Here is an 8,368-nt window from a genome sequence, read left to right on the forward strand (position 1 = left end):
AACAGCACCCATAGCCAGGATCCAACCCGGGTCCCTGACGCTGTAAGTTTTTTTGTTGCCTGCTATCCAGTCAGTGGAAAGACTATACATGATAACAATCAAGCCGTCCACAGTGTGCAGATACAGGTTAAGGGAATAGAAACATAGAAACATTGAAAATAGTTGCAGGATAAGGCCATTTGGCCCTTCGAACAAGCATCGCCATTCAATATGATCATGGCTGATCATCCAAAATCAGTACCCCGTTCCTGCTTTCTCCCCATATCCCTTGATGAGCCCTAAGAGCTAAATCTAACTCTAACTCTAACTCTCTCTTGAAAACATCCAGTGCTGGCTGACCTTAGTGGAGCTAACGTCACAACGGCTGGGAAGGCGGATGAAAGCTGCAGCAGAAAAGGGTCTCCGGTCGTCTTGGACTCCATGCCACTGGATCCTGACCCAGATCTGTCAAGGACCGTGGGTTGGCTGTGTGTGCACCAGTCTTAATACGCCTTCCCAGCCGTTGTGACGCTCCACTAAGGAGACAATCCACATTCTCTCTAAACCTGTCCTATCCATGTGTATGTTCAAATGTTTCTTAAATGATGGGATAGTCCCTGCCTCAACTACCTCCTCTGGCAGTTTGTTTTTGTTGTTAATTACGGGATTTGACCACGTAACAGGTTAGCATAACCTGCTCTTGTGCTGCTAGTAAGAATGTCATTGTCCTGTTTATGGGACCCCCATATGACAATGGAAACTCACCTGCATCTTGGTACATGTTCTATGTGCTTAAAAATATATAAACAATAGACAATAGGTGCAGGAGGAGGCCATTCGACCCTTCGAGCCAGCACCGCCATTCAATGTGATCATGGCTGATCATCCCCAATCATTACCCCGTTCCTGCCTTCTCCCCACATCCCCGGACTCCACTATCTTTAAGAGCCCTATCTAACTCTCTCTTGAAAGCATCCACCTCCCTCTGAGGCAGAGAATCCCACAGACTCACAACTCTCCGGGTGTCAGGGGTTATGGGGAGAAGGCAGGAGAATGGGGTCAGGAGGGAGAGCTAGATCAGACATGATTTAATGGTGGAGTAGACATGATGGGCCGAATGCCTAATTCTGCTACTATCACTTGTGAGCTTATGAAATTACAAATATTATGGAGTTTGAGAGCATGTTAGTGTACTTTCCGGGGCAAACACAGAATCTATAGTAAAATCCGAAGGAATGAACTGCAGTCACTGGTTTACACTGAAGATAAACACAAAGTGCTGGAGTAATTCAGCGGGTCAGGCAGCATCTGCGGAGAACATGGATAGGTGTCGTTTCACAGAGTGCTGGAGTAACTCAGCGGGTCAGGCAGCATCTCTGGGGAACATGAATAGGTGATGTTTCACAGAGTGCTGGAGTAACTCAGCGGGTCAGGCAGCATCTGTGGAGAACATGGATAGGTGACGTTTCACAGAGTGCTGGAGTAACTCAGCGGGTCAGGCAGCATCTGTGGAGAACATGGATAGGTGACGTTTCACAGAGTGCTGGAGTAACTCAGCGGGTCAGGCAGCATCTGTGGAGAACATGGATAGGTGACGTTTCACAGAGTGCTGGAGTAACTCAGCGGGTCAGGCAGTGTATGTGGGGAACATGGAGAGGTGACGTTTCTGGTTGAGACCTTTCTGTAGAACATTATCCACCTTCTCTAGAAGTGCTGCCTGACCCACTGAATTACTCCAGTACTTTACATCATTTTTGTAAACCAACATCTGCAGTTCCTTGTATATCCACCCATCACTTGCCAGGCTTTATCCCGTCCCCAACCTCTCTTTTCCAGCTTTCTCCCACCCACCCCTCCCCCCCCCCCCACTCCATCAGTCTGAAGAAAAGTCTCGATCCACAAATCTGAGTTACTCGGCCCACAAAGTGCTGGAGTAACTCAGCGGGTCAGGCAGCATCTGTGCAGAACATGGATAGGTGACGTTTCAGTTCGGGACCCTTGTTCAGATTGTAAGTGGAGGGTGGGCAATGAAACATTGTTGACTTGACTCTAGTCTCTTGGCGTATGTTCTACATGCCCGTCTAACGTGTGTATTCTTGCAGGGATGGATTCCAACAATTTTTCGTATTATGACTATGGGGATATGTATGACAATTACAGCTATGTTGACTACCCGGCGTTGGACCTGAGTGCAGCCCCATGCATGCACACCTCCATTGGCAATTGGATCAACGTGATGTTGGCCGCGGTCTACAGCCTGGTGTGTCTCTTGGCCGTGACGGGGAACCTGTTGGTGATGGTGGTCATCCTTCACAACCGCCGCTCCATCTCATCCACGAACGTCTACCTGCTCCATCTGGCCACGGCCGACCTGCTCTTTGCCCTCACCCTGCCCTTCTGGGCAGTGGACGCCGTGTCTGGCTGGGTGTTTGGTAACGCCATGTGTAAGGTGATCAGTATGTTGCAGGAGGTGAACTTTTACAGTGGCATCCTGCTGCTGGCCTGCATCAGCGTGGACCGCTACCTGGCCATTGTCCGCTCTGCCCAGTCGCACGGCCGCAATAGGTCGTGGATGGTCAAACTGGTGTGTGCCGTCGTCTGGCTCGTGGCCCTGCTCCTGTCCTTGCCCGTCCTCCACAAGGGTGAGTTGATCCATGATCGCAGGACCCTGTGCTACGAGATCCTCGACGGACAATCGGCCGACATCTGGAGAACCGCCACCAGGTTTGTACGGCACGTGATGGGCTTCCTCGTGCCGCTGGCCGCCATGGTCTTCTGCTACTCCGTCACCGTGTGGAAACTGTGCCAGACCAAGGGCTTCCAGAAGCAGAAAGCCATGAAGGTCATCATCGCGGTGGTGCTGGCCTTCCTGGCGTGCTGGCTGCCCCACAACGTCACGGTCTTCGTGGACACACTGATGAGGAGCAGTCTCATTGACCAGACCTGCGCCAGACGCGACCACTTGGACAACGCAATAACCGCCAGGCTAACCCTGGGCTACACACACAGCTGCATCAACCCAATCCTCTACGCCTTCATCGGGGTGAAGTTCAGGAGGAACCTGGTCAAACTCTTGGCTAATAAAGGGCTCGTCAGACAGAGTGTCCAAGCCCATTACAAGCGATCCGTGTCGACATCCTCTGAATCTGGACTCACTGCGGCCACGATATAGATTCGTCATGACAGCAAAAACTCAACCACTCGTCAAAACCTGATTGGTCTTTTGTCTGTTGCATTGGATTAAGTGCGAGGAGATGTTTCTTCTCCGCTGATTTGTGGTCAGTCATACCACTTGTGTTTTCTTTGGCTTCTCTGCTCCCATTAATCCATCTCTCTCTGTCTCTCTTGCATTCCCCCCCCCCCCCCCCCAGTAGCCATTCATGACTGAGTTATGTAACATTTGGTAAATAAAACACGCAAAGATTCTTGGCTTCACCCTGCAACAGGTTGTCACGTCTTCATTAGCTCTCTGTTTAGTTAAGTTTACTTTGGCGATACAGCGTGGAAACAGGCCCTTCGGCCCACCGTGTCCGCACCGACCAGCGATCCCCGCACATTAACACTATCACACACACACACACACACACACACACACACACACACACACACACACACACACACACACACACACACACACACACACACACAGATACGCATACGCACACACACACACACACACACAGACACACACACACACACACACACACACACACACACACACACACACTGTTAGGCGCTTCCCCCTCCTGGTGAATGCTATGTACTTACCTTTCTCTGTTTCTATCCCAAGTACAGGCCTCGTGGCTGTGAGTCTGGAATCGAGGGGTTAAAGGCTCCTGTACCCGATTGGCCAAGCTGCGTCAGGTGACGGGTGACTCATCTGAAGTATAAATACCAGAGCTTCCCAGGATTCTCTCTCTTCTTCGTCGATCCTGACTGATGAGCAGACTGCTGGTGTGGGCCGAGGAAGCCTGACCACATGGCATAGAACTTTGTGTATTTTCACCATTCCTTGTTAACCGATATTGAATTGGGACGGATAAGGGCTGACATTAGAGTTTTCATGTATTTTGGTTTCAGGGTTGTATCTCTTTGGGCAGGTTTTGGAATCTCTGGTTCGACGGCCCATTGCGTGGCTGGCTGGAGCATTGTTAAATTGTTTGTCGGTTTATCCATATCCCTGACTGGGTTGTTTAAATCAGGTTTGGGTTTTGTGTTCCAATGAATAATTAAAACTGTTTTTGAACCTGAACCTGGTTTTTGACTTGTGTTACGCGGCTCTGAAGTACTTGCATTCGGGAGTCGTAACAAAATGGGGGCTCGTCCTAAGTTTTGAGGACCCTAGACGTTTTAGGGGGGTTTTTTTTGGTAGGCTTCTGGACTGAGGAAGTCTGTGTGTTGTGAGGGAATTTTTTCTTCCCTGTTTGTGGTAGCATTAGTGCCCAAGTTTTAGCTGGTGGTTTGGGGCTACATTAGAAATGGAATTTAAGGTGAAAGAATTTGTTGAGGCTCCTAGTCGGGAGTTGTTTGATAGATGTACGAAAGAGCATTTGATTTTGCTGGCTGAGAACTATGCCGTGACTATTGACAAGCATTCAAAGAAACACTCCATTAAATCGGAGTTGTGGGCTGCGTTGGTGGAGGGTGGGGTTTTGCCTGGTGGTGCAGACAGTCCCCCACCTTCTGTTCAGCCAGTTCAGAACATGGAGGCCGTCATTAAACTGAAGGAGATGGAGCTTGAGTCACAGAGAATTGCCTCTTTGTTAAAAGAGAAAGAGCTCATGCATGTTCTTGAAATGAAACGGCTTGAGCTTGAGGAGGAAACCAAAAGGGCAATATTTCAGCTGCGGGAAAAAGAAATAGATAATTCCCGGGTTTCTTCTAGGGAGCGGGAGTTTGATATGAGCAAGAACATCCGCCTGGTTCCCCCGTTTCGTGAGGAGGATTTGGACAAGTATTTCACAGTGTTTGAACGGGTGGCTTTGTCCTTGAAGTGGCCTAGGGACGTGTGGACCTTGCTATTGCAGTGTGTCCTTGTGGGTAAAGCACGGGAGGTGTACTCGTCTTTATCTGTTGAAAGCAGTCTGGCCTATGAGTGTGTGAAGTCTACAGTATTAAGGGCTTATGAATTAGTTCCAGAGGCGTAGCGGCAGAAGTTCCGGCGCTTTAGGAAGTTTGATAGTCAGACTTATGTGGAGTTTGCTAGGGAGAAGGAGGCACTTTTTGACAGGTGGTGCGCTTCTCAAGGAGTGAAGGATTTTGAGCTACTGCGGGCCTTGATGATTATGGAAGACTTTAAGAACTGTCTCCCTGAGAGGGTTACTACTTACCTTAATGAGCAGAAGGTGAATGAGGTGTCTAAGGCTGCGGTGTTGGCAGATGAGTATGTATTGACTCATAAATCTGATTTTGTTGGGCGATCCTATAGTTTTGGTGCACGGCCGGTTGATCGTGGTGGTGTCGCCGGTGGCAGTGTCAAAGCTGTTTCTGTGCCTGCAAGTGGCAGCACGTTGATACAGGGGGAGGTCCGAGCTGATAAGGTTGACGGAAATGTGAGGACTAAGGAAGGTCCTGTGTGCTACTATTGTAGAAGGAGAGGGCACATGTTAAAGTCGTGTCCCGTTCTGAAGCAGAAAAATGCAAAGCCTGTGGCTTTGGTGGGTGCACAGAAGGCACCTGTCGTACCTGAGGTGCCTGAGTCTGATGAGTGTAGGAATTATTCTGCGTTCATCATGAATGGTTTTGTTTCTCTAGAGGATGGGGGTGATAGAGTTCCAGTATCCATCTTGCGTGATACTGGTGCTACTCTGTCCTTTATATTGGATGGTGTACTGCCGTTTTCTGGGGAATCATCGGTTGGGTCAAGTGTCCCAGTGGTAGGATTCGGGATGGATGACATGGTAGTGCCTTTGCATACCGTGCGTCTCGAGTCCGAGTTGGTTTCAGGCCGGGTAACTGTTGGGTTACGGCCGTGTTTTCCCGTTGGGGGAGTTTCTGTGATTTTGGGGAATGACTTGGCAGGAGGTAGAGTTTTAGTCACTCCTGAGGTGACGGCTGTTCCGATGGTGCAGAGTCCTGATAGATTGGCTATGCAGCATCCAAAGGTCTTCGCAGCTTGTGCTGTCACGAGGGCTATGGCTAAGAGCCAGGCGAAGTTTGAGGATGTGGTGGACCTGAGTGAGAGCATTTTTGGGGATCAGGATGATAGATCCTGTGTGGTGAAGGGTGTTTCTCCATCTCAAGATGGGATAGTGTCTGGAAATGTGCCGGTGTCACTGTCACGTGACCGGCTGGTTGAGGAGCAAAAGAGTGATCCAGGTTTATCTGATCTGTTCGACTGCGCAGTGCCTGAGGGGGATATGGATTCCACAGCAAAGGGGTATTTTCTAAGGGATGGCTTACTGATGCGAAAGTGGTCTCCCTTGGATATATCTGGGCATGCTGATTGGAGCGTGGTTGATCAGATTGTGATGCCTCGTCGGTATAGGGACGAGATACTCTGTTTGGCTCATGATGGTCCTCTGGGTGGACATTTGGGGGTCAATAAGACGTATGACCGCATCTTACGGAATTTTTTTTGGCCAGGGTTGAAAAAGGACGTGAAACAGCACTGCAGGTGTTGTCACATTTGCCAGGTGGCAGGAAAGCCGAACCAATCGATTGTTCCTGCGCCTTTACATCCAATCCCTGTGGTCGGTGAGCCGTTTGAGCGGATTCTAGTTGATTGTGTGGGCCCTCTACCTCGGACAAGGGTGGGCAACAAGTTTTTATTAACAATTATGTGTGCGACTACCCGCTTTCCGGAGGTGGTCCCTTTGCGTAGAATTACTGCCCCTGAAATTGTTAAGTCTCTCACTAAGTTTTTTTCGTTGTTCGGTTTGCCCAAGGTTGTGCAGAGTGACCAAGGTACCAACTTCATGTCGAAGGTTTTTGGTCAGGTAATGAAATTGTTAGATATTAAGCATTGTTACTCCAGTGCGTATCATCCTGAGAGCCAGGGAGCTCTCGAGAGGTTTCACCAGACTTTGAAATCTATGTTGAGGACTTACTGCCTGGAGTTTGAAAAAGACTGGGATGAGGGAGTTCATCTAGTTATGTTTGCGGTGCGTGAGGTCGTGCAGGAGTCTTTAGGGTTCAGTCCTGCTGACCTGGTGTTCGCGCATACTGTACGTGGTCCGTTGAGGGTCCTGAAGGAGAAATGGTTGCAGGAGGATACAAAACGGAGTATTTTAGACCACGTCTGTACTTTTCGCTCTAGACTGAGGAGGGCATGCGAACTGGCAATGGGTAATCTTGCCTCTGCTCAGTCTAGGTGAAGGACTGGTTCGACAGGAAGGCTTCTAGTAGGAATTTTTCTCCAGGTGACAAGGTCCTGGTGTTGTTGCCTATTCCTGGTTCCAGTCTGCAGGCTCGGTATAGCGGTCCCTATCAGGTGGTTAAGAAGGTTGGTGAGAGGGATTACGTTATTGGTACCCCTGATCGGAGGCGTAAGACTCAGCTCTGTCATGTCAACATGATGAAACAGTACCATGAGCAGGAGCCTGTGGAGGTTGATGGGTCGGAGCTATGTCCTTCTAAGCCTGTTTTGGCTGCAGTGGTGCTGCCCCCTGACACGGGTGGTGATGTGGGGGAGGCACGGTTGTCTGTGGCAGTAACGCAGGGAAAGCTGAGTAACTCTGAGGCTTTGGAGATGCTTCCCTTGCGGTTGTCTCATTTGACTGAAGGTCAGCGGGGTGACCTGCTTGCTTTGGTGAAGTCAAATGTGTCACTGTTCTCGGATGTGCCTTCTCAGATGTCTGTGCTGCAGCATGACATTGACGTGGCCGGTGCTACGCCAATTAAGCAGCATCCGTATCGGGTCAACCCTGACAAGCGTAATCGTCTAAGAAGTCAGGTTGACTATATGCGGCGGCATGGCATTGCTGAACCTAGTTGTAGCCCGTGGAGTTCTCCGTGTCTACTGGCGACGAAGGCTAATGGGGAGGACAGGTTTTGCACGGACTATCGGAAATTAAATAGTGTAACTAAGCCGGATTGCTATCCTCTTCCACGGATGGAGGATTGCGTGGATCGTGTGGGAAGTGCATCTTTTGTGTCTAAGTTGGACTTGTTAAAAGGCTATTGGCAAGTCCCTTTGACTAGGCGGGCGAGGGAGATCTCTGCGTTCGTTACGCCTGATGACTTTCTTCAGTACACGGTAATGGCATTTGGGATGCGCAATGCGCCGGCAACCTTCCAACGGTTGGTGAACATTGTATTGTCTGGTTTGTCCTTCTGTGAGGCATATCTTGATGATTTGGTTGTGTGCTCCAGGTCGTGGTTCGAACACATCGGTCATCTGAAGGAGGTATTTCATCGTCTAGCGGAGGCAAACCTAACGATCAATCTG

General features: G+C 49.7%; 2 protein-coding genes across 2 annotated transcripts in view; one reads left to right on the plus strand and one right to left on the minus strand.

Moving 5' to 3' along the window:
* Window positions 1–8,368, minus strand: part of LOC116975639 — a 613,100-nt gene that overhangs the window by 250,813 nt on the left and 353,919 nt on the right. The gene's annotated exons all lie outside the window — the stretch shown is intronic.
* On the plus strand, window positions 2,084–3,151 carry LOC116975644 (C-X-C chemokine receptor type 2-like). The gene has a single exon (XM_033024972.1). The coding sequence runs from the start codon at window positions 2,084–2,086 to the stop codon at window positions 3,149–3,151; it is 1,068 nt and encodes a 355-aa protein (XP_032880863.1).

Source organism: Amblyraja radiata, chromosome 7 (genome assembly GCF_010909765.2).
Source record: "Amblyraja radiata isolate CabotCenter1 chromosome 7, sAmbRad1.1.pri, whole genome shotgun sequence".
Classification (NCBI taxonomy): Eukaryota; Metazoa; Chordata; class Chondrichthyes; order Rajiformes; family Rajidae; genus Amblyraja; species Amblyraja radiata.